The 24778-nt window shown below is 45.2% G+C and overlaps 1 protein-coding gene across 1 annotated transcript in view; it reads left to right on the top strand.

Moving 5' to 3' along the window:
- The first annotated feature begins 3211 nt into the window (after positions 1-3211).
- Positions 3212-24778, top strand: part of Scnn1g (sodium channel epithelial 1 subunit gamma) — a 32221-nt gene continuing 10654 nt past the window's right edge. The window contains exons 1-6 of the mRNA XM_005064461.4: positions 3212-3356; positions 6657-7005; positions 9246-9564; positions 10942-11132; positions 12390-12493; positions 15352-15515. Of these exons, the coding sequence (XP_005064518.1) occupies positions 6689-7005; positions 9246-9564; positions 10942-11132; positions 12390-12493; positions 15352-15515 (1095 nt within the window). The 5' untranslated portion in view covers positions 3212-3356; positions 6657-6688. The remainder of the gene's footprint in view (positions 3357-6656; positions 7006-9245; positions 9565-10941; positions 11133-12389; positions 12494-15351; positions 15516-24778) is intronic.

The raw sequence follows: 24778 nt of genomic DNA, 5'->3' as shown, positions 1-24778 counted from the left end.
CTGCTATGAACATAGTGGAACAGATGTCCTTATTGTAGGAATGTGCACCTTTTGGGTACATGCCTAAAAGTGGAGTTGCTGGATCTTGTGGTAGACTGATTCTCATTTTCCTGAGGAATCTCCATACTGATTTTCAAAGTGGCTGTACAAGTTGGCACTCCCACCAGCAGTGGATGAGTGTTCCCCTTTCTCCACATCCTCTCCAGCATAAACTGTCATTGGTGTTTTTGATTTTAGCCATTCTGACAGGAATAAGATGGTATCTCAGAGTTGTTTTGATTTGCATAGAAATAACCTCTTTTTTAACATACTCCTTAATACATGCATGTTTTAACACATACTTACATGATAGTTCTACAGTCTACTATTATTATAGTCTATATACCATTTTCCACATCTGCTGTTTTAACTGTCCCTTTTGTTCTATGAACTACACTAATTGAGTACATTAATATGGAAAATCCCATTGGTAGGAATTTATTCTGATGACATAATTAAAGATATACACATGATTTTATACCAATAATAATTTATATTAGTGAATATTTAGAGACAATAAACTGAGTAAGAAAATCATTTGATGGGCTTAAGTACATGTGCATAGTGACCAGGAAAACTGCTCATCATATGTGGAGAGGTGAAAACCATGTCTCTGCTATAGAAAACTTAAAAAAAACTCAATACATTTAAAAAACAGTGTGGATTTAAAACTTTCAGGCTGGAGAGATGGCTCAGATGCACTACTCTTGTAGAGGACCCAAGTTTGACTTCCAGCACCCACATCAAGTGGTTTCCAGCTGCCTATAACTCCAAGATATTCAATGCCTTCTTCTGGCGTCTACAGGCACCTGGACGCACATGCACATATTCACACACAGACACACACAGAGACACAGACACACACACACACAATTAAAATATTTATTTTTAAATTGGATAACAAACACCCATCACATGCACATATATGCAATATATAACTAATACATGTGTATGTATATACATATATATAAACCAAATAATAATTGTCTTAGTTAGAATTTCTATTGTGAATAAAACACCATGACCAAAAGTAGCTTGGGAAGAAAAGAGGTTATTTCAGCTTACATTTTCAGGTAACAGTCCATCACTGAGAGAAATCATAGAAAGAACTCAAGCAGGGCAGGGACTTGGAGTCAGGTGCTGATGCAGAGACCATGGAGGATGCTGTTTACTAGCTTACTCCCCATGGCTTACTCAGCTGGCCTTCTTATAGTACCCAGAACCACCAATCCAGGGGTGGAACCACCCACAGTGAGCTGTGTAGTTTGTTTTACTTACTCTTTACTTTTTGTGGGGTCCACCACCCAGCTCCCAAATAAATACACGGAGTCTTATTGTTTCTTATGAATGCCAGGCCTTAGCTTGGCTAGTTTCTAGCCAGTTTTTCTTAAATTATGCCATCTACCTTTTGCCTCTGGACTTTTATCTTTCTCTATTTTATATACCTTTCTTTACTTACTCCATGACTTGCTGTGTAGCTGGGTGGCTGGCTCCTGATGTCCTCCTCTCCTCTTTTCATTCCTTGATCTCTTTTCTCCAGATTTCTCCTTCTATTTATTCTCTCTGCCCGCCAGCCCCACCTATCCTTTCTCAGCCTAGCTATTGGCCATTCAACTCTTTATTAGACCAATTAGGTGTTTTAGACAGGCAAAGTAACAGAAAGCTTCACAGAATTAAATAAATGCAACATAAAAGAATGCAGCAATCTTTGCATCATTAAACAAATGTTCCACAGCATAAACAAATGTAACACATTTTTAATATTCCACAGCAGAGCTGGAACCTCCCACATCAACCACCAACCAAGAAAATGCACCCCAGGCTTGCCCACAGGCCAATCTTATGGAGGCTTTTTCTGATCTGAGAGTCTCTATAACTCAAGTAACTATAACTTGTGTTAACAACAAACTAGCTGGTACAATAATTCTACTAACTGCTTATTTAGAGAAGGATGTGGTTTATTATGTTAGTTCTCCACCATGAGCATTTATTGCAAGAAATCACGGCTAGGGGTTTTAGACAGTTTTCTTTCTATTGTTCTTCAATAATACTTTATCTGAATCTCCCCACCTAAAGCATGGTCTTTGGTCAGGCAAAAGAGGCATCTCATGGGAAGCCAGAGGTCCAGACTTCTGAGACCCACCCCAGCCTACTGAATCAGAGTCTGCATTTCGTCTTCCTTCTCCCTCCCTCCCTCCCTCCCTCCCTCCCTCCCTCCCTCCCTCCCTCCCTCCCTCCCTCCTTCCCTCCTTCCCTCCCTTTCTCCCTCCCTCCCTCCCTCCCTCCCTCCCTCCCTCCTTCCCTCCTTCCCTCCCTTTCTCCCTCCCTCCCATTTTTGAGACAGGGTCTCATGTAGCACAGTCTGGTCTCAAATTCACTGTGTAGCTGAGGATGCCCTTGAGCTTCTGAGCCTCTTTTCTCACCCCACACGCAGCTCTGACATTACAGGCATGCTCCTCCACGTTCAGTTTGTGTGATACTGGGACTCAAGCCGTCCAGTGGGTTAGACGAGCGCTCTACCAACTGAGCGATATCCCCAACCCCAGAATCTGCATTTTAACAAGTCTGTAGGTGGGTGTGAACACGTTACAGCCTAGGACGTTTTAATTCTCATTAATGCTGTCCCTTTTGTGGGGCCATGTGTCTTCACAGTTCAAAGGCATTGTGACTCGGATACCTATCTTTGGTCCCTCACAGTCATTGGTGTGAGTTGCTATAGGAAGACGACTAACAGGCCAAAAGAACGAGTGCTTTTGTGGAACAGCTCCTCCTGGCCTGGCCCAAGCCAGACTCAAAAGGACAAAGCAGCAGCTTCGTGCTGCAGGTCCTCGAGGAGTAAGAGGCTGCGTGGAACGTCTGCTGGAACTGGTGTAAGAGAGCTCCTGTGATTTGGGCCAGAGTGAGGCTCAGGAGCTGCACAGCCATTGGAGTTGCTAAGTACCTTGGAGAAGATGGGGCTCTGACCCAGCGGGAATGCAGGCTACAGAGTAGCCTCTGGGCGGCAGCAAGCGCGCGCGGTGCCACAAGCAAGACACCGCTCAGCACGGGCCGAGATGCAGAGCTGACTCTGGACGGGAGGGAGCGCTGCGGGGTCGTGGCGTACTCCAGGCTGAGACAAGTCCCGGACTGGCCTGGGGAAAACACCTGGGCAGGTGTGGGTGGAGTCTGAGGGAGCAGGTAGTCTAGGGGCGTGGCCTAGGCTGGGCCCACGGGCGTGCCAGGTTGTGTCTCCTGGAGATGCTGGCTTTATGAAGCCAGAAGAACAGAAGCGTCCCCAGACCCTGCACACGCCAGCCGCGACCCTTCGGATCTGAGAGGTAAGTCCAGACGCGTCGGGTCGGTCCGATTCCGGGGTTCCAGGTACCTGAGCAGTCAGGGGACGCGGTGGCTTCCAAGAAAAAGATTACACGGTCCGCGAGTGGCGGGATGCTGAGACACTTCCCGGGCGATCTGGGTCCGGCTCCGGCTTCTCTCCAGACCCCGACCCGTGATACAGAGCTGAGCGACAGGCGCTTCTGAGTCCGTGGAGGGTGGGGGATGGAGGGGCGCGTCTCGGCTTTCTCTGCCCAGCTCACCTCGCTGCCCAGCCTTAAAGAGCATGCACTTGACCGAGAGTGTTTGGAGGTGACTGTTGCAGAAAGAATCAAGTACTTGAAGGGGACTGGTTGGAATCGCCTGCCGTCTCGGGAGTAACCGTGAAGCTCACAGTTTTTGCCACAAAACTGCGTCGGGTCGCTCCCCGCTGGACTGACAGCAGCGTGTCAGTGGGGTAGCGCTGTCCCAGAGCCTTGAGTCCTTGCTTCTGAGTCTCAAGTTATATCCGAACAACACCATGGCATAGAGGGAATCGAAACGTTCGCTGGTTCCAGGTTTTCGTGCCCAAGTTCTAGGATGAACAGAGCCTGGCAAATTTCTCACCCCTCACCAAGCTTTATTTCCCTCATAGAAGAGGCATGGTTTAGGGGAAGGTGAGGGAAGGGAGCAGGTGTCAGGAAGAAATCAGGGACCTGGAATTTCAAAAAATTCTCTAAGTCTTTGTACTGTGTGGCCTTGGGCAAACTACCTAACCTCTTTGCACCTCCTTTTGCACCTCTGCGGGACAGGGATAGTAACAACACCTCGTTTAGTCCGCAGTGAGAATTAAATTAGGTGGGAATGTTGGGAAAGGAAGCCTAGTTTGTCAGTGACTGCCAGCCACTATTATTGCTGCTGCTGCTACTGCAGCTGTCACCTGCAACCACCATCATTACTGAGGGAACAGCGTAGCTAGTGTGGGTTCTTGGGTTCAAATCCTAGCCCGGACACTTTCTATTATGACCTTGGGCAAGCTACGTAGTCTATCCGTGCCTCCATTTCATTTGTAGAATAGGAGAATTATGGTACCTACCTGAGTAGATTGTTGGGTGCATTCAGGGAGCTAGCCCTTAAGATGAGTGTATCAGCTTCAAATGCCTCTACCGAACTACTGGGTTGACTCAAGCCCCACAACCTAGTGCTAGCTATAATCTTGCTTTGCCTTAGAGTTGAAATATTTACGTGAACATTCTGGAGCCCCCCATCACATGGCTGGCTGATCCTCTGAGGAAGAGATGAATGGGCAGAGGAACCCAAGAATTATCTTTAGTGAGAAGACCTAGTGTTAGGAACAAGAGTGTCCGGAATTCAGCTTCTGGAAAACATTTGGCAGAGGAGCTACAGTTTTACACAAAGTAATCCTGGAGCTATGCTTTAAATACAAACTACTAAAAAAATTTTCCTGTCCTTTTCTTTGTTTTTTTTTTTTAATCCCTGGGTGGCCTAGAACTTGATATATAGACCAGAATGACTAGCTAAACTCATAGATATCCTCCTACCTCTGCCTTTTTGAGTGCTGGGATTTTAGGTGTGTGCCACCATACCCCACAAAATTTTTTTAAAGGATGACAATATTTAAAACAAAGTAAGGCCAAGTAAATTATACTGCTTGCCAAGAGGCTGATAGCATAATTTTGAAAATAAGAGCTAGTTTTTCTCTACCTAGAAATAAAATCATGTAAGTCTATGGGGGACAGGCTATTGGGGGGCAGTCTGGCCTCTGAACATCTCACCCCTGCCCTTCATTCTCCATTCCTTTTGCTTTCTAAGCCTTAAACCTGCTAGCATGGTAAACTTGAGGGTTTCACTCCCCCAATTTTGGATCATATTCCATGAATTCAGGATGGAAGAAAAATAATTATGTTGGTCCAGAATCCTGCCTAGAGAACTTGATGATAGAAATGGAAATCACTGGGTTAAGCAAAATTAAGCCATTCTCAAAACGATATTGTCTCCCACCTACAGAACCTAGATTTAAGTGTGTGTGGTGGGGAGGACTAAAAAGGGAATCAGGAGCAAAGGTAGGAGGTTGTAAGAGAGAAGGGGAAAGGGAGAGTAACAGAAAACATGTGGCATGAAAACAGAATGGGGGAATTGTTTGGGGGAGGAAGAGGACCAGTGAGTGCAATGAGGGGCAGGACAAAAAGGAGCAAAGTATAATGACACATATGTATGAAAATGCCACAACAAAGCCCACTATTTTGTACACTGTCTTGAAAAAGAAAATAACTTGATGGGGTCATCAAAGTCCCTGTCTTGACTGCAGACCCCACGGGGACATAGGAGCCATGCTGTGTATCTTGAGCAAGTCACTCCACCTCTCTGATATGGATAATCACAGTATATGTCTACCTCATGTAACTGTTGAAACATAAAGCTACTGTATATTTATATACAGAGATTACATATTTATGAGACTGGCGATGCTATCTACTGGACAGTGAGTTCACTGCTAAAATGAATATCCTGTGCTGTACTGTTTCTGCAGCTCAGAGGCATCAATCTCACTGTGAACATGTCCATTCGTTTTCCAGTAGTCACCCCCAAGGCTGCTATAGAATCAAGGTGCCTTCCCCAAATTACAATATCTTGAAGTCAGGCAAAGTGACATGATGCCTAGTACACATAGAGCAATCAACAGTCACAGCCGCTGTGACATCGGGTGCTATGGGAAGCACTTAGAACTGACAGTAAAACGAAGAAACAGAAATCATTTCACTTGTAAGACAGCAACGTGGAAAGGAGCAGGGAAAGCAAAGGCTTGATCTGTAACAGCTGCTGGGAAGCTACGGGAGATTATGTCAGCCAGGTGTGTGCTGTGCTGGAGGGACATTTCACCAGGCACCATGAGACATCGTAAAACAGGAGGGCTGCTCTAAAGGAGAGGGGGCCAGTGGAAGCGATAAGGCACGGGCTATAGTGCCCTGTCTGATAACAGAAGTCTGGCTGGGTTACTGTGAGGGCACCAGCCCCAGAAACTCCAGGGAAAGGTCCTTCAGCCAGTCCAGCCAGTATGTGCAGCTTACACATTGCCCTGCCCCCACAGGGCTAGGCCTGGGGGCCCTAAGAGGAGGAGGCAGCTGTGGTGGCCCAAAGCAAATATCCTGGAGAAGGGGCCAAGGGCTCAGAATGCAGCCTGTCCAGCCCACAGAAGAAGGCCTCTAAGAGCACGTGGGCTTGGAGTTTCCCAGTCGGAGGCCCCAGGGACGGGCTGGCAGGCCTGTGCTTGCAAGCTCTCTGACATGTCTCCTCTATCCCTTCAGAACTCTGCAGACCGCGAAGTCCCCTCCTCACCATGGCGCCTGGAGAGAAGATCAAAGCCAAAATCAAAAAGAACCTGCCGGTTCGAGGCCCCCAGGCACCAACCATCAAGGACCTGATGCATTGGTACTGCATGAACACCAACACCCACGGCTGCCGCCGTATTGTGGTGTCCCGAGGCCGCCTTCGGCGCCTGCTGTGGATCCTGTTCACACTGACCGCAGTGGCCCTCATTATCTGGCAGTGTGCCCTCCTCGTCTTCTCTTTCTACACAGTCTCTGTCTCCATCAAAGTCCACTTCCAGAAGCTGGATTTCCCTGCCGTCACCATCTGCAATATCAACCCCTACAAGTAAGAGGCTGCCCTGGCATCTGGGAGCCGGAAGTCTGGCCTCTCATGGATGCCAAAGCCCCTCCCCCCGAGTGGCGGTCTGAGCGCCACACCAGCCTGCTGACACAGGTTTAAAAATTTGATTTGATCGCCAAGATCGGTTCCAGACCTATAAATGTTTCAGTTCAATGGCTATGTCCAAGGCAGGAAGGCAGGGGAGGCTGCCCAACCAATTCGGCTTGGAGACTGGGCCTGGAATGAGGTTAGCATTCTGCCTTCCCCAAGACACACGTGTAGCCGGGTTGAGACTTTCCTCCTGGCTTCTCAAGTTCACTCCCTTACTCTCCCAGGCTGACTCAGAAGTGACGCCCAGGTAACTTCCGGAAGCATCCTTGCTGCCCTGACCCCTCATCTCAGGGAGCCCAGCCCAGTAATTGAGCTCCCTGCTCTGGACAGGATCAAACCTTGGTGCTGCCCTGTTGTCAGTGGCAGGACCTGTTCTAAACGGGTCATCAGTGTCCTCAGGATTACAGGGAAACTGATCTGGGAGGCAAGTCAGAAGGCAGCAGAATTTGTCTGAGCTGGGGTGCAGAGCAGGGGTGCAGAGCTGGGGTGCAGAATGGGGGATACAGAGTGGGGTGCAAAGCAGAGGGGTGCAGAACAGGGCTGCAGAGTGGGGGTGCAGAGCAGGGGTGGAGAATGGGGGTACAGAGTGGGGTACAGAGCAGAGGGGTACAGAGCAGGGATGCAGAGAGGGGATGCAGAGCAGGGGTGCAGAGCTGGGGTACAGAGCAGGGATGCAGAGAGGGGATGCAGAGCAGGACTGCAGAGCAGGGTTGCAGAGGTGGGGTGCAGAGTGGGGGGTACAGAGTAGGGTGCAGAGCAGAGGTGTGCAGAGCAGGGATGCAGAGAGGGGATGCAGAGCTGGGGTTCAGAGTGGGGTTACAGAGGGAGGTACAGAGGGGGTTACAGAGTGGGGTGCAGAGCTGGGGGTTCAGAGTGGGGATGCATGGAGGGGTGCAGAGCAGGAAAGAGCAGAAGAGGCAAGACTACCAGAAGTTGAGTTGGTCAGAGGTGAGCATGGAAGGCAAAGATCAAAACCCAAACCAGGCCTCAGACTCATTCTCTAACTCTAAAGTCCCCTCACCGTCTTTCTCCTTTCCTCCCTCCTTTCCCATCTTCCCCCTTTCCTTTCTCCACCCATATTCAATCCATAATTATTTACTTAACCTTTGCAAATTGTCAGACACTTTGGTTCTGGGGCACAGCACAGAATAACCCTAACACATTCTTTTCCCTAGAGGAGTTTATACTACAGTGAGGGAGTAAACTATTACATTTATGCCACTACAAAAAGTAATAGCGGTTATTTAATTACCTATATGCATATATATTTCCTTTAAATTTTAACATTATTTGTATACTTGGAGACAGAGTCATGCTATGTAGCTCAGATTGGTCTTGAACTTGTGATCTTCCTGCCTCAACCTCCCAAGTGCTGGCACTGTAACTATGTGCCACCATACCCAGCTGTATTTCTTATACCTATAGTAAACATACTGAGTCTTCCCAACAACCTCATTTTACAAATAAGCAGGCTGGGAACCTGAGACACAGAAAAGCTAAGAAACTTATCTAAGGTCACATAGCCTGGATTAGGATGGAGACTTGGACAAGGCAGGTAGTTTGACTCTGAAATTGATATCTTTAGCTACTGTGCTATGCAATGACCTCTACAGAAAGCAAGAGGGAGAGTTATGAGAGAAACTGGGACCATTTGTTACAGTGATGATTTAAAAACACAAAACAAAATGATGCCACTGTGCATCATGTAGTCAGCTCTTGTTTTCCGTGTGCTCGGGTGTTGTCAAGGTGACAGCCCCAATGTCTCGCCTCCAGGCACGGGTGATGTCCAGTGGGCAGAGGCAGAGTGTGATGGGTGGACATGGAGCCTGCCCCCATACAGTCAGTAGTTATTTATGTGTCCTCATTTTGCCTACTTTGTGGGAGGCATGTGAGAGTCAACACTCTAGAAATACTGATGGGGGACATCAACATACCCAAGAGCAAGTAGGTAGAGGGGCAAAGGTGGGGAGCCAGTGGTCATTTTGAATGGTGCAAATAGTGAAAGACCTGGTCTCCTTGGTCAAGGAAGTGGTCAGGAGACAGGGCTGACACCAAGACGGAAGACAACATGTAGAAGCAACAGCACTGTGCTAGAGGTCTTCCTTCACCATGACATTTCCTTCCCACATTGGTAGGTACAGTGCTGTGAGTGACCTTCTGACTGACTTGGACAGTGAGACGAAACAGGCCTTGCTGTCCCTGTATGGGGTCAAAGATTTTCCAGAGCCTAAAGCTCAGAAACGCCGGGAAGCAAGATCCATGCGATCCACAGGGGAAGGCTCACCACCCAGATTCCTCAACCTGATCCCACTGCTGGTCTTCAATGAGAATGAGAAGGGAAAGGCCACGGACTTCTTCACTGGTCGGAAGCGGAAAATCAGTGGGAAAATCATTCACAAAGCTTCCAATGTCATGCATGTTCACGAGTCCAAAAAGCTGGTGGGGTTTCAATTGGTAAGACCCACTTCCTCACAGTTTGCAGGTATGGGGCAAGGGGGGGCTGGAGGTGGTGGGATCAGAGTCTCTTCTTGATCTTACAGTCAACAGGAACTGTAAGAGTTATGCCTTGCTAGAGTGGTTTGATGGCAAGCTACTGAAACCAATCTCAAGCAGGTTTAGGCATGAGTGAAGATTTAGAAGAGGGCCACTGACTCATAGGGGCTTTTTAAAGACAGGAAATTGGTGAGACCTGGTTATTTAGGGAATAGGAAATGATGGGATTTGTTCATATTCTGATGCTGAATTAAAGAGGTCATTTTTCACTTCTGTTAATGCCTAAGATGCAGATTCCATCTTGGAATTCTACTTAGCCAAGCCTAGGGGCATCTGATAACCCCCTGACAGGGTTCCAAAGCAGAATTGCTGCACAGACATCAGAAAGGGAAAATAAACTGTAAAATACACTTGCCTTCATGAGGTGCCATGACCAGACTTCTTATATCCTCTCTGGTTCCACTCAAGTGGCAATGGGAAACACCTATTCGCTGAAAATGAATTCCATTGTGTTCCTGGGCAAAGATTATCACTACTGTGCCTCTCCATGCCACCACTGGAGCATGGACAGGGACTATTTCTTCACCTTAGTAGCCTTGATTATGAGATGTTTGAATATAGCAATACTGTCTATTAATCTAAACACATTTTCAACAATGAAAAAGGCCCCTCATCAAAAACCATTGAGACTTTAAAATCCTCCTGGTTCCATTCGTAGGATATTTACATGATTCTCTTGATACCAAATTCTTTGGACATTTGTCCTTTTAGGACACTTTCCAAGCCCAGAGTGATGAAAATGCATGGAATGTTCCATGGCTTTTCTCTAGAGCCCTCATAATTAAGTATTTCAAACATGAGCCCTTCTAACCACTGCTAAGTGTAGCTGGGTAGGATGGTATTCCAGCTAACATTCTATCAGTGGCATACTCCATACGTTAGTGCCTTGGCTGAGATCCTACAGAGCAGTAATGTCAGAGTCTGAGCTAGAATACAGATTTCTAGACTGTGCCTATAATGAGAAATGGGAAAGTTCAGTAGGAAGACAGTTACTCTCTAACAGAATGAATCAGCTAAACTTTGCATATATGGGGACCCTAAAAACTGATTTTGCTTCTTGTCCAATGGTATACAATAGTAGGAAATCACAGAAGTTGACCTCAATGTTTTTCTTTGCTCTCTCTTTTATCCTTGAGGCTTAAAGTGACCTCTTTAAGCTCCCAGAAGTAAGAGAAACCCAATCTTATTCCTGAGGATGTAGCCTAGAGTCTGTAGCTCATCTAGGTCCTTCCAACAGCAATGGAAAACTGACAGCCTGGTATCTCCTCTTGTCCATAGTGCTCAAATGACACCTCTGACTGTGCCACCTACACCTTCAGCTCGGGAATCAACGCCATCCAGGAGTGGTACAAGCTTCACTACATGAATATCATGGCTCAGGTGCCTGTAGAGAAGAAAATCAACATGAGCTACTCTGCTGAAGAACTGCTGGTGACTTGCTTCTTCGATGGGATGTCCTGTGATGCCAGGTCAGGAGTGCACACTCTCAGAGGATGAGGCTCTAAGCTCAGATCCCTTTCCATGAACCTGCAGCTCACCAGTAGGTCTTAGGAACACTGACTCTGCCCTTTGGAAAACCAGTTACATGGGAGCTAGGTACCAGGGTCACTGGGAAAATGTACCTGGTGTAGAATAACAATATCTTTTCCCCCCCCTCAGAGACAGGGTTTTTCTGTGCAGCCTTGGCTTTCCTAGAATTCACTCTGGTATATCACAATATCTTTAAACCCATTAAATTGTCTGTCACAACACAAGGTAGTCAATAGCATGTATGTAAACTTTGTATATTACTATAATGTATGAGAGCCATTACTCTTGTACAGAGGAAGGGAGGGAGGAAGGAAGGGATGGAAAGAGGCGAGGGAAGGAGGGAGGTAAAGGAAATGGGGAGGGAGGGTGTTTCTGTAGACCATTCCACCTTGAATACAATAAGCATCCCTAGTGGAGACGGTTAAGTCTGTGGGGCATTTTGAGGTGACCCCACCAGTCTGAATGGTTTAGCTATCTTTTTTTTCTGAATTCTGAGCCTTTCTGACTCTTCTGTATGTTAGTATACACATTGGTCCTTGCAAATATTGACTGATTGGGTAATCTCCCCCTGAGGGCAAAAGGTTCTGAAATTACATAATGGCCATAGGATGGGCTCCTCTGAGGGTCATTTAATGGGACTGGAGATTTGAAAAGTTCTAAGTGTTGTCTGAGAAATTCAAGGGTAGAGGAATTTGGGGACAGGCATGTGACATGAAGAATACCATGTCAGAGCTGAGGGTGTAGCTCATTTGGCAGAGTGCTTGCTTAACATGCACAAAGCCTCAGGTTCGGTCCTGGGTATGGTGGTACACACCTGTCCTCCCAGCACTCCTGAGATGGAAGCAGGAGGATCGGATGTTCAACATTATTCTTGGCTACATAGGGAATTTGAAGTGAGGCTGGGAGACATGAGACCCTATTTCAAAGACAAAAATAATATCAAATCAAAATAGAGATGACAGAGAGAGGATTAAGAAGACGAACAAAGAGCCTAGTCTAATTCCACATCAAGGCATGTCCACCTGGCTGAGGGGCCAGTTCATTTCACCAGAGGAAAATGGGAAGAGTGAGTCATACTCACATCCATTATCCCAAAGGAAAGTTTTCTCCACCAACACAGTGCTTTCTGATCTCAACTGGGATACGCAGGGGCAAGCCCAGCCCAGCTCCTTATGAACCTTCCCCTTCCTCCATAGGAACTTCACGCTTTTCCACCATCCAATGTATGGAAATTGCTACACGTTCAACAACAAAGAAAACTCCACCATCCTCAGCACCTCCATGGGGGGCAGTGAGTACGGTAAGGAAACCTGAGTGGAGGGGACCCTGAGACACTGGAGTAACTACCATGATGGCAACAGTACAAGTGGGGACTACAAGTGGGAGCGCTAAGCTCCTGACCCCTTCCACCTGGCTCTAAAGCGAAGGCACACTTCCCCTCTCCCCGTGCACCCGTGTTCATTCCTTTCTTCTCTGTGGGTGTGTTCTCCTTTCTGACATCTCTATCTTTGAGACAGCCACAGGGACACTGCTGGGTTTCCTTCATCTGACAAACCACTCTGGTTTAAGCTCATTGCTGGAGTGACTAATACTGGGCAGGTGGCGTCTAAACAGAGCTAACCCCAGATGGGCTGAATAGGAGATTAGGGAGGCAGACACACCTTTAGTTTAGCTAAGATGACAGATTCTGGAGCCAAAGCCCAGCTCTGCCTCTCTCTGTGTGACCTTGGTTACTACCCTTCAACTATAGCAAGAGAACAATAACAGTAACATAAATGTTATTCAGAGCACTTAGAATAAGATCTGGAACACACTCAAGCTACCATAGCAAAATACCATATACTGGGTGGCATCAACAATAGACATTAATTTCTCATAATGCTGAAGGCTGGAAGTTCAGGATCAAAGCACTGGCATTTGTGAATTCAGATAAGACTTCTCTTCATGGTAGCAGATGGCTGCCTTCTACATGTGTTCTCACATGGCCTTTCCTCTGACTCAAGAAGCTGCTGTGATGTCTCTCCTTTTTATAGGGTTACCAGCCCTATCAGATTAAAACCACGCCCTTAAGACCTTATTGAACCTTCATTAAAGCCCTATCTGCAAATGCCTTCACACTGGAGGCTGGCACTTCACCCTATGAATCTGGTCTTGGCAGGGTACACATTCCAACCACACATGCTGTGTGTGCAACCATCACTGATATCCCTGCTGCCACCACTACAACTGCTTATGACACTATAACATCTGCCATGTCTACTTTATAGGGAAGGTGAGAACATGGCAGACTGGCTTGGTTTCCTCACAAAAGGAGCTCCTCCACGACTTTTCTGTGGTGCAGAGGATCCAACCAAAGGCCTTTGCACACACTGGTCAATGTACTCTTCTGCTGAGCTACACCCTTAACCCTTGTTTATTTTGAGATAGGGTCTCACTAGATAGCCCAGGAAAACCTCAAACTTGTAAGCTTCCTGCCATGGCCTCCTGAGTACTGAGAGTACAGACATGCATGCACCACCATGTCCGGATTTGTTACACAGATACACCCTTCCTAGGAATAGCCAGGCACTGTTATAGGGGAAATCTACACTCAGAATCCTGGCTTTCATAACTCTGAAATCTGTGTTCTTTCCACAACTACAAGAAAATGTGACCCAGAGTGCACATTGCAATGGCAAGAGGCTAGCTGGGAACTGAGTGAAGAGGGACAGAGTTCTGGCTCTGCTGTGTAGAAGCTGTGTGGCCTCCTGCACACTGGGATCAGTTCCCATATTTACAAAAGAAGGGGTTAGATAGCTCTGAAGTTCCCATCATTCAATTCACAAAGATTCTACCCATCCATTCATTCATTTGTCAAATACTATCTGCTATTTGCTAGCCCCACTATTAGGAGCTAGGGATACGGGGTGGGGGGATGACAGATGCCATTTCTGCTTTTAGGGAACTTGCATTCCCATGGAAAGAGACACTGGGGAAATGATTAAGCATGCAGAGACATGATTTAATCACGATACTAATGAGAGGTAGGAAAGAGAGTAAGTAGAAAAGGACAAGACAGAGTGGCTGGGCTCAGAATGGGAGTTAGAGCTGGAAAATAGGGTACTCAGAAAGACCTCATGGAGGGGGATATTCACAGGAGCAGTCTGGGTTCTAGGGAAGAAAATGAATTCAATGTGTCCTAGAGAGGTAAATAAGGTATATTATTATACATGTATTATACATGACCAAGGCAATGTATGAAAGCATTTAATTGGGCTTACAGTTCCAGTAGGTTAGAGTCCATTGTGACAAGCACAATGACATGGTGGCAGGTACAGCTGAGAGCTCACATCTTGAACTGTAGGCAGGAGGCAGAGAGCACATTAGGGATGGCAGGAAGTGTCTGAAGCCTCAGAGCTTACTCCTGTGACATCTCCTCTAAGGCCATATCTCCTAATCCTTCCCAAACAGTTCCACCAACCGGGGACCAAAAATTCAGCATATGCATCTATGGGGGCATTCTTATTCAAACTACCACATAAGGGCAGTGTGCTTGGAGCTGATCCAGAAAGGGAGAGAGTGGGATAAGTTGAGGGTAAAGACATAGATCGAGCTACATCTCCATAGCCTTGATGGTGACAGGCAGAGAAAATCAACAGCATTCTCCTATATCCGGAGAGATTTCACTAAGGAGCTTCAGGCAGTGATCTGACCTGATTTCCAGTTTTTGAAGCTCCATCTGGCAGCTGGGTACAGAAAATATTCCATTATAGAGAACAAGAGCTGGGAAAGGAGAGAGGTTAAACCAACAACCAGATACATGATCACATTTTGTCTCTACCGCAGCTGCACTCTGTAAACAGCCACAGCACTGAAGGTACCTTTGGATGTCCAGTAGAACTATCAACAGCTATATAGATTTATATGTCTCAGCAAGTTCCTTTATATTTAGCAGGAATTTAGTCTTGGTCAGCACTGGGACTGGGATATGTGTTTGAACCACTACTTTGAACTTGCAATAAGTAAATCAAACATGTCCTGCTGTTCTAGAGATTCCAGTCCGGTATTCACCACCTTTTACTTTCTGGGAGAGCTTGGGTCTTGGATGGGAGGCTCCTCTAGGTCCCTGGGAACTGTTTTTGCTAGCCTTTGACCACAGCAAGCTGCTCTGTCTCTCAGGACTGCAAGTCATCTTATACATAAATGAAGATGAATACAACCCTTTCCTGGTGTCCTCCACTGGAGCGAAGGTGCTTATCCATCAGCAGAATGAATACCCCTTCATTGAAGATGTGGGGACAGAGATCGAGACAGCAATGTCCACCTCCATAGGAATGCACCTGGTAAGAGGATATTGATTGGTTTACATTTAGAAAGGAGAATTTTTTCATTCTGAATGGTGGCTACAGAGGTACAGCTAATGAAAAAGGGTGCTGTTTTCCAAGACAGCATGGACCTGTGCTTTCCAATGGCTATCCCAATGGTTATTCCAGGAGTTACATTCAAGTTTGTGTTTGCATCTTCCATGTGGGTTAGCAAGCACAGGATGCCACCTGGGGAAATAACCCCGGGAAACTCCCTTGCTAAAAACAAAACAAAGCCCTGGTGTTTATGGAACCAGAGCATCAGACACTAGCTATGGATTTGTCAGTCGTGTAAGAGAGCAGGTAACATCCTTGTGGGATGTTCACAGGCACATGATGTGTGGGGGGGGGGGGGGGACGACAACAGTGACAACCACTTAAAGCAATGGAGTTTTCAAACATCTGTTTAGCCCATCACACTTCTAGACATTCACTTCATCTACCAAGAACTCTTCCTACCCACAAGCTTTTGCTCTCCTGTAACCTGTGTGTACTGGAGCCCACAGGCCTATCAAAAGAAGTGTGCATGGACTCCAGACACCAACCAACATAGCTTATGATTCCACTCTTAATCTTTGCCATTCTGACAAGAAGGTATTATATCCATTGTAGCTTTTCTTACATTCCTACTTAGTAGAGAATTTTTTTTAAACCTGTGTGTGGTTAGGAAAACTAGACAATCTCTTTATGGACTGTTGCTTATGTCTTTATCAGCATCTGTGTTTAATGTCTCACTGTAAATTCTCAGTCATTGCACCTCATAAATTTAAGTCTCCAGAACAGTGGTTTCCAAACGCAGTTGGCCATCGGGTACAGAAAGATTCATCAAGGATCAAAATCTTGTGATGATCAAAAGAGTCAGTACTATCAGGAAATGTGACTTAGAAACTTCAGCGATTCTCAGTCAGAGGTTATCAGGTGATGCAGTGGGCATTGGAGGCTTGATCAACCCTTCATCACTTAGTCATTCAACAGTTATTTTCTGCATATGTCATCAGTGCTAAACCCAGCAGAGAGAATCAACAGTGAGAAGTCTGCAAATGACAAATTATAATCACTATGTGCTGTGAAGGAGAAATGAGGCTGGGCATTGTCTTGTCTGTTACCCTAGTAATTAGGAAGCCAAGACTAGAGAGTTCCGGGCCTACCTGGGCTACATGGAAATACATTACCTCAAAGAGCAAAACAAGAGCAGGTGGTTGGTAGGAGAGCTTCATAAGAGCATGTCATAGATATCATTGGTCATTTTTCTGGTTAAATGCCTAAAACTGGATTATTTATAATGGAGAGACTTTTGTTGGACTTGTAATTTGGGGCTGCAAAGTCCAGCATGGCAATGACCATTGGTAAAGTGTCTTCTTTCTGCTTAGTAACAGGACAGGGCCTCACAGAGTGAGGACTCTAGCTCAGGTTGCTGTTCCTCTTCTTAAAAAGCCACTAGTGCCATCATAGGGACCCACCTTATGCTCTTATCTCCTAATGATCTCCAAAAGTTTCATGCCCAAATATTATTAACATGTAATCTTGGGGTTATATTTCTAACACATTAATGTTGAAGTAAAACCTTTGAACCATAATTTTGGGATACTGACCCACGGCAAGTTGAGATTCAGGATATGCTATTCTGAGGAAATGTGACTTAAGTGGCACTAGTGGAAATGGTGAGGTTGAATGGTGGTGGTACACAACATCTGTTCCTTCAATTGTGTGTGGGAGGAAACCATTCTGATAGTTGTCTGGTGATATGGAGCTCTCAGATGCATATCGCTTAGGACCTTTGTCCCAACATAGGAGACAGGTAATATGTACAGCTTGGGTTCTATGAATGCTGATTTCCCAAAGAGACAAAAGCTTCTTGATTCTTCAACATGCTCAAATGAGGAATTGGAAAACCTGGGGTACCACTAATTTCTCTGTTCACCAAAGAGCCAAAAGCTCCCAGAAGACAACAGTGAACGTTTCCACCCAACATCCCCTTACTGTTTTCTCTGAACCCTGAGGAAGGACTTGGACTTTTCAACTCTTTCCTCCCTTATTCTTTCACCCTCTTTCTGCCTTCTGCCTCTCACAGTGTCTGTAAATGGTTACGAGTTAAGTATGCTTTCAAAAGTTCAAAAGAAAAATGGATTCTGCCCTCTGGGTCTCTGTTTTGAGCTTGGAAATACCAACCATATTATTAAGCAAACACTCTCTACCAATGGTGAGTAAACAAGGATACGGTTGAGTTTTCTGCTACACCTGTAGAAAATCAAAGCCACACAGCAGGGTCAGTCAGCCAGAGGTATGATTGATGACCATGGAGAACAACAACAGAGAGACAAGGATTACTAAGAGGTCAGCAGGGAATCACTAAGAATAAATCCAAACAAGCTAGACTTCCTTCCTTTTTCGTTTTTCACATTTGTTTACTTATTATTTATTGTTGATAGGCATGTTAAGCTGATAGACTTAGTTAAGAAATTGCTCAACCAACTTTTCTTATTTTTTAAAGGCCTATATGGCTTAAAATGTCCAAGACTCAGAATATCAAAAGATGAACCCAACCTTTAGCAGGAAAAGGCACACCTGGGCTGTGGAGGCAGCTTGTGCACAGTGTTCTGGGTTCTAGCAAAACACACACACACACACACACACACACACACACACTTGATCAATTGTTGATTGATCCATAGATCAATATACATCTACAACATAGAGCTTGTGTCTGGGAAAATAAGGACCCTATCTTTCATGTATCTAGTTTCAGCCCTTGGAACATAATGTATTCCCAGTAATTACTGGGTAGATGAGTGAATGGAATAATGGATGGATGGGTAGCTGGATGGGTGGATAGCCAGACGGAGGCTATTGGAAAAGTTCCTAAATGATGAATTCTTGAAGAATAAGTTCCTGCCAAATGATGTCAGGAAGGGCTGGTTCAAATAGAGTGCACAGCAACTATTACAAGGGCCATGGGTAGGATGTTAAGCCACATAGTAAAGCTTTTTGAACCTTGAAAGCTGGATACAGTAGCACATGCCTGTAATTCTAGTATTCAGGAGGCTGCAGCAGGAAGATTAGGAGTTTGAGGCCAGCCTGGCCTACATAGTGAGATTTGTTTCTAAAATAGCATTTTGATTAATATCCCATCAATATTCTGGAGACAGTACAATAACAACAATCCAGAGAGAAACTGTGAGACCCTTCACTGGGCTATGGCTGTGAAGGTGAGCGAGATGTCGTGATCGTGTAGAAGTGGTAGGGCTTGGCAACTGATTCTATCAAGAAAAGCAAGGGGACGTGAGGTGGATGCTTGGGTCCTGGCTGAGCTGTGGGGTGGGTCAGTGTCAGGCTCAGAACTGGGAAATGAAAGAGGAAGAATGGTAAAGATGACTACTTCACTTCAAGACTTTCCCAGTTTGTTGTGCCTTGAGAGCAAGAACAGGTGAAGTTAAAATGCCAGTTAAGTAGATGCTTTGAACCCGGAGCTCGGAAGAAAATCTGGAAGACATTTCTAGATTTGAAATTAATACCATAACCCAAGACCTGAAACAGAACCCTTAACATGATCTGTTTAGAGCTGAATGGGAAGAGAATGGAGAGGCAGAGAAGCAGAAGCCAGGAGGAATCTGTGTCAGATAACTGGGAGGGAGCTTAGGCAAGGTGTGCCAAGTGCACTTAGAGGTCAAACAAGATGAAAGATGAGAGGAGTTCTCTGAGTTTGGAGACCAGGAGGGCACTGGTAGGCTTTGCCAAGACAGCCTTTGGTGGAAGGGGTGGAACAGAAACTAGAGTACAATAGATTGGATGGTGAATGGGAGTTGAGGAAGTGAACAAGGGTGTACCATCCACTCCTGGAGGTGTAGGACTGAGTCATGGAGCGGAGAGACACTGCACTGTACAGCAAACCCCACAATATTCCTTTACCTTCACGTGTACCCAGAGGTTCTTTTCATAAGGATGTGTATCTCAGGGAACTCCAGGGCTTGACTTTGCACTTTGATTATATAATCTCCACACCTTGATTCCCTCATCTGTAGGATGGGATAGTGACTAAAGTGCTACATTGTGACTGGTGAGAGTTCAGTGAGTTAATGTCTGCTAGGCATGTAACAAGTGCTCAGAAGAATGTACTAGTGTTCCTGTATGTGTTTTAAGAAAAGAGATGTGGCCAGGGATGGTAGTGAATGTCTGCAATCCCTACAGTCAGGAGGTGGAAGCAGTCACAGATTTGATGCCAGCATGAGATACACATCAAGACTTGCCTGAGGGGTGGCAAGGTTAGGGAAGGTTTTTCTTTTCTTTTAAATAACTCTTTTATGAGACATATATGTAATACACACATGATATATATCTATATTACTATATAACAATATACTATTATGTCATATATATAAATACTAATTACACATATGTAAAATACACTAATTACTTGCTGAATGTGTTGAAAACATGGTCCTTAGTTTGTGCTTTTTTTTAGTTTCTTACAGTATTTTTCAATGAAAAGCACTAAGTGTTGCACAATCAAGACCTTTGTTTTCCTCTTTTGTCAGTATGTTTACTGAGGGTTTTCCCTCTTTGGGATCAAATACTGAAGCAAACTTTCTTTCAATTCTTTCACCACTTCATTTATTACTTTAACCAGTTCGATTTCTTTCCTGCAGATGTAGAGACTAAGTATACTTCTTCCTCTAAACCCTTTTTATGTCTTAACATCATATTTTGATCAATTTGTTTTCACCATTAATTAGAAGTATAAATTGTTTTTGCAACATATGCACACATGCACACACACATGCACTCACATTTATAACATACCACAAAATGTGAAGAGCTAAGCCACTTGTTTCAGTTATTTTTCTCATTGTTGTTTTTTGCAAAAAACAACACGAGACAAAAGCAATGTAAAGAGGGGAGGATTCCACTGGCCCTCACAGTTTGAGGACACAGTCCATGATGATGAGGGAGGGATGTGAGCTGCAGCATGAGGTGACTGGTCACACTGTCCATAGTCAGGAAGCAGGGAGAAAATGAGGCTGGTGTCCAACTTGCTTTTTGTTTCCTTGGTTCAGTCTGGGCCTCCAGCTTAGGGAAAGACGCTGCCCATGTTCTAAGTGGATTTTCCCTCTTCAGCTAAACCTCTCCAGAAACACCTTCATACACATACACAGAAGTGTGTCTTCTAGGTGACTCTAAACGCAATCAAGTTGACAGTCAAAATTAAGCATCATGTCACCCATAGTGACATGCAGGGAGAAGCACTGCAATTCTTTTCTAGCTTTAAAATTTTATTATTAAAATGAAACTTTCCTGAGTACACTCCCCTGTAATGTTTTATTTCGTCAGAATTCCAAATATATCACCATCATTGCTCTGCAGCACTAGTCCTCCAGTTTCAATGACAGCATACAATTTTGTTGCATAAATGTAGACATCATCGTGATATTCTAAGCATACAGCTCTCCTTTGGTATTGAAAGGAAATTGCTTCTAAGACTCTTCACTGATACCAAAGTCCATGGCTGCTCAAGTTCCTTATAGAAAATGGCACAGTATTTGCATACATTTTCCTATATGCTTTCTATCATTTCTAGATTACTATTAATACCCAATGCCATATGAATGCTATGTTGATCATTGAAAAATCTACAGATGTTCAATATAAATGTGTTGTCTTAGTTGGGGTTTCTATTGCCATCATAAAACAACATGACCAAAAGCAACCTGGGGAGGAAGGGTTTATTTCACCTTTCAGCGTGTAGTCCATCATCCAGGGAAGTCAGGGTATGAACGTGGAGGTGGGAGCTAATGTAGAAATCATGGAGGAGAGCTGCCTACTGTTGTGTTTTGTTTTTGCTCATGTCTCACTCAGCCTGCTTTCTTAAGCACCCAGGACCACCTGCCCAGGGGTGGCTGTACCCACAATGGGCTGGGCCCTCCCACATCAATTACCAATCGACAAAATGTACCATAGACTTGCCTTTAGGTCAATCTTATTGGGCACTTTCTCACTTAAAATTTCCTCTTCCCAAATATGTTTCTAGCTGTGTCAAGTTGACACAAAACTGGCCAGCACATGCATTTCCCCAAACATTCCTATTCACAATTGGTTGAACTCTTTGGTGATCAAACTGGTCCCTGTATAGAATGAGATAGCATTTACACAATGCCTACACATCCTATAAATATGAATACTATTTAAATATTATGGACATATGCTGTATTGTTTAAACAATAATGACAAAGAAAGCATCAACTTCTGCAGTCTTATTATGTCATTTTTAAGGATGTATTCTGTTTATGTGTGTATATGTGCACATGCATGTACAGGTGCCCATGGAAGCAGAAGGTGTCAGATCCCTTGTAGCTGGAGTTATAGGCATTTGCAAACTGCCCAATGTAAATGCTTGGACCTGAACTCAGGTCCTAGAACAGTGTGAGCGCTTAACCACTGAGCCATCTCTCTGGTCCCAAGATAAAGTTTTAAAACCTATCTTCAACCCACAACTGGTTGATACTGTAGGTTCAAAGGACCAACTGATAGATAATAGATACCATTATCTATCTATCTATCTATCTATCTATCTATCTATCTATCTATCTATCTATCTATCATTTGCAGTATTGGTGATTAAACTCAGGATCATGAGTATACTAGACAAGTTCTCCACCAGTAAGCTAAATCCCCATGCCTTTATTATTGTCATAACTATTATATTTATTTTGAGACAAGGTCCAGACTTGAACCCACTACCCTCCTGCCTCCGCCTACTAAGCAACTGGGATACAGGCAGAACCACGCCCAGGCCAGTTGCGTATTTGAAGGTTACAAGTTCAATGTTTGATTTCTCTATAATAAAAGGCCGCTTGCTGCTGTAGTAAGGCCTATCTGCTGGATTGAAATGAATCAAGAGGGAGGTGGAATTTGAAAAGTACACTGAGGCCAGTGAAGGTGTGCATTGTAGGCTAGGCTGAAGCATTTAGTCTTGAATCACCAAGCTGAGAGGACACTGATGGGATGAGATCTGTCATTTAGGGGGATGAGTGGGGGAGGGGGTGGAGTAGGAGATACCGAGAAAGTGGAGGCAGAAGAACAGATGGGTGACTTTCAATAATCCCAATGAGGGACACCATCCATCAGGTCAGACGGAGAAGAATGGCGAAAATTCAGCTAGCTCGAAGATGCCTCTGTGCGTCTCCTGATGACGGAATGCAAAGAAGAAGTTTCTAGAATGAAGCTGTATTTCCAGCTTAAACATCTGGATAGACTAAGATGTCATTAAGGCAAGAAGGCTTTAGGTGGGTGAGGGAGATTCTGAGCTCTGATTTAGACAGTGTCACTTAGCTTTTTCTCTGTGTGTACCATCTTTAAAACAGTGGCTTCAAACAACCAAGTATTAGATGAGTCTGTGGAGCAGACAGGGCACTGGGTTCATCTGGGAAGTTTCTCTGATCCAGACCAGACTGTGTTGACCTCAACCAGTGATGCTTGTGGTGTGTAAGGTCAGGTGCTAGGTCTGCCAGGTCTTGTGCCTCCTCCCTGTGGCCTCACCTCACCAGCTGACTGGCTTGGACATGTTCACCCAGTGACACAGGCTCCAAGGTCAGCAAGAGAAGGCTAGTTCTGATGGGCAAGCACTTTTCAAGCATCTACTTGTATCAGGCTTGTTCATAACCCACGGGCCAAAGTGTGAGTCACGTGACCTACCCGGCTTCAACTGGTGGAAAGCAAAATTGATCTCCTTACCAGACGGCAGGACTTGGCTAAATTTTGCAAACTCCCACAGACATGGCATGTTTAAGACATCTGTGGACCGCCTAGGCAGAGTTTGGCAGTGGTCAATTAGGTCTCAGCAGAAAAGCTTCCATTGGAGGTCAGCTTTGGGGACAGCGGCTCCTTGTGCTGCTGCACTGGGAAAGGATGAGTTGTATGTATATAGAACACACTCTAGTAATTCAAACTGACCTTTGTGGAGAAGTTCTGTGTAAGCACTTTCTTAGCATTTGGTTCAGTGAGTCCTCACAACAGTAAGCAATGAGAGAGAATAAAAAGGAACTCTGGGCTGAAGCCATGGCTCCTTCTCTCAGCAGCCACATGGAGACCATCGCTGCAATATTTATTTATTTATTTTATTAGGTTTTTTGATACAGGGTTTCTTCATGTAGTAGAGTCTCATGCACTTGTGATCCTCCTGCCTCTGCTCCCCGCTCCACCCCTGGGTGGAGATCCTGTTCTTCCTGGGTTATGTGTTGTCAGGAATGGAGTCTCAGCTTTGTGTAAGCACTCTATAATGGAACTGTCTTCACTCCTTCCCAGTATTTGATTTTTCCGCTTTGTTTTGTTTTTCCAGATAGAGTTTCTCTGTGTAACAGTCCTGGCTGTCTTAGAACTAACTCACTCTGGAAACCAGGCTGACCTCAAACTCACCAAGATCTGCCTGCCTCTGCCTCCCTTGTTTTATTAGCTGTTCAATGAAATGACTTGATATCTTCCTTACGTTTCTCCTTGCTATGACAAAATGCCCAGCGAGAGCAACTTGAGGATAAGAAAGCTTATCTTGTCTCCCAGTTTGAGGATGCAGGTCACCATGGTGAGGTAGAGTGCCAGCAGGAGTGACAGCAGCTCATCACAGGGAGGCAGGCATGGCAGCAGGCGTGGCTGGTCACATTTCTTCCTCTGTCAGGAGACACAGAGAGGAAGCTAATGAATAGTGTGGCCATATTCAGAATGGTCTTTTCTCCCCAGTCAAACATTTCTGGAAATATCTAGGTGATTTGAAATACAGTCAGGCTGATCATCAAAATTACGTACACTATACAGGCCAGAGACTTGCGTAAACATATCGTAAATTGTTCTCAGAACACACTGATACCCAGGGAAGTCAAGTCACTCAATCTGAGGGATCTACTGGAATCTGAATTCAGACTTATTTTAATTCCATGCCCTACCCCCAATTCTGATTGCAATGCTAGTGAGCCTGCCGCTGCAGCTTTGGCCATAATGTGGTTGCTGCAGAAGGGGCCCCTTAGGAGGCCTCAGAATCCTACCACCTTGGTGTATAGTCAGATAAGATGGGCAGGTTTGTGTCCTGGATTCTGCTTCTATGAGCAGCCTCTGGCACCATCTTATTACATCCTCTGAAGCTAGGAGTGAGGACATCCCGTCTACAATAGCAAAAATCTTTCATTCCCCAAAGTCTCAACCTGAAATGTACACAGTGGAAATCGATTGCAGTATTGCTCTGGGTGAGCTGGGAGTCCAGG

Source organism: Mesocricetus auratus, unplaced genomic scaffold (assembly GCF_017639785.1).
Source record: "Mesocricetus auratus isolate SY011 unplaced genomic scaffold, BCM_Maur_2.0 Super-Scaffold_4256, whole genome shotgun sequence".
Taxonomy (NCBI): domain Eukaryota; kingdom Metazoa; phylum Chordata; class Mammalia; order Rodentia; family Cricetidae; genus Mesocricetus; species Mesocricetus auratus.
The sequence above is the reverse complement of the archived record's forward strand: the minus strand, read 5'-3'. Positions and strand labels throughout refer to the sequence as shown.